The 1,752-nt window shown below is 45.2% G+C and overlaps 1 protein-coding gene across 1 annotated transcript in view; it reads left to right on the top strand.

Moving 5' to 3' along the window:
* Positions 1-1,225, top strand: part of LOC117739227 (ATPase family AAA domain-containing protein 2-like) — a 10,328-nt gene extending 9,103 nt beyond the window's left edge. Inside the window, 4 exon segments of the mRNA XM_034545519.1 lie at positions 1-177; positions 307-386; positions 498-626; positions 1,166-1,225. The exon segment at positions 1-177 is cut by the window's left edge and continues 81 nt beyond it. Of these exon segments, the coding sequence (XP_034401410.1) occupies positions 1-177; positions 307-386; positions 498-626; positions 1,166-1,225 (446 nt within the window).
* Positions 1,226-1,752: the final 527 nt, after the last annotated feature.

Here is a 1,752-nt window from a genome sequence, read left to right as displayed (position 1 = left end):
AAGGCTTTGAGCGACAGTGTGAGGCCATCCGAGCGTCGCGCCTCAGGAGAGCTGAAGCTCCAGACGCGCCGTCGGCACGGCGACCACCAGAACCTTCACCGGTTCTGCCCTCGCCCTCTTCCTGTGGCGCCGAGAGCGACCCGGACCTCCGCCGCAGAACCAGCCCCGCACCTCCACGTGAGTCCACCAGGAGGAGTCTTCTTCGATGCAGCGTGATGGTCAAGCAGAGCATAAAGCACGCTGTAGGGCGGGGCTACAAGCTGATTGACAGGTCTCTGGCCTAACGCTGGATGTCTTCCTCCTCAGGAGAGCGTAACGACGGGCCGATGCAGGCGCTCGACGAGGAAACGCCGCCGCCGGTCGTCGTAGATCGCAGCAAGCTGAGGGCGAGTCAACGCGGCTTCGTCCACGCCTCCTGAACTCTGATTGGCTGTGTGGTTCTCGGGCACCTTGACCTTTTGGGCAAGTTCTTAAGTTGCGTCGTTGTGTTGTTCCAGAACGTCCTCAGCAGAGCCGTGAAGAAAACGGAGGGCTGTGAGGTGGAGCCGCTGGAGACGCTCCACGCTCGGCTGGCTCAGTGCATCTACCGACAGCGCAGCAACCGCGACAAAGAAATGCTTGTTCAGGTACCACCGTAAGCCCCGCCCCTCAAGCTCAGACGGGCCAATCCCAGCGTAGCCAATGTATTTATAGAGCACTTTACAAACAAGTCAACGTAGCAGAGTGGCAGCCATTTTTATCTGTACCGTTGGGACCGCGGTAGCGGGCTAACGTCCCCTTCCCACGACTAAAACCATCAGTGGAGTATTAATAAGTATTATATTTAACAACGTAATGCTTCATCCACACACAGATCGTTGATGAATGACAGCTCCATTTGCCTTATTGTCTGTAACCAATGTAGCATTAAAGCGTGCTGGAATTAGCATGCTAGCTGGCTAACCAGGTGTTAGCCCGCTAGCATAGCTAACCAGGTGTTAGCATGCTAGTTGGCTAATAGTTTGTTAATTCCAGCGTGCTTCAATTCTACACAGTTACAGAAAATGAGCTGAACTCTTAAGTTAGCACAGAAAACGGTTCAACGTCCGTTCTACTTTGTTTTGTTTCTATTAAAGGTTTCCGGGTTTATTTGAAGTTTTTTATTTTACCTTCTTTTTCTCTCCAGGAAATGAAGAAAGAAATCGACAGCTTCTCTGGATCTCCCACGTCAGGTCTATTTCAATAAATCCTCAAACAGGAAGTTGTTGTGTCTCCTCATTAATTTTTTTACCTCGACATTTATTACCGTGAATTTATTTATAATAGAGTATTTATTAATGGGACCACTTTATAATTGCTTTGACCATGTGATATTATTTAATCTAATTTTTTTTTTATTGAGGCTTATTTATAATCAGTGTTTTTGTGTCTTCTGTGCTGCAAATTATTATATTATTATATTTTACGGTATTTCTTATTTTCCGTGCAGGTTGTTTGTAACTGATCTGGGAACAGACTAAAATACACCGAAACATTTGGACCTGTTTTTATTCTGATAATATTGGTTGAATTCTAAATGATGTAATTATTTAATGTGTACATTATAGTCAGTGTAGGAAGTTACTTTGATAAGGTAATTAACTTCTGTAGTTTCATTTTAATTTATACCTCACTTTATTAGAGGAATGCTTTTTTTTATTTATTTCACAGCTGTAGCATTTTACAAAGTATATAAACATCCATCCATCCATTATCAGCTCTTATCCGGGGTCG

Source organism: Cyclopterus lumpus, chromosome 11 (assembly GCF_009769545.1).
Source record: "Cyclopterus lumpus isolate fCycLum1 chromosome 11, fCycLum1.pri, whole genome shotgun sequence".
Lineage (NCBI taxonomy): Eukaryota > Metazoa > Chordata > Actinopteri > Perciformes > Cyclopteridae > Cyclopterus > Cyclopterus lumpus.
The sequence above is the reverse complement of the archived record's forward strand: the minus strand, read 5'-3'. Positions and strand labels throughout refer to the sequence as shown.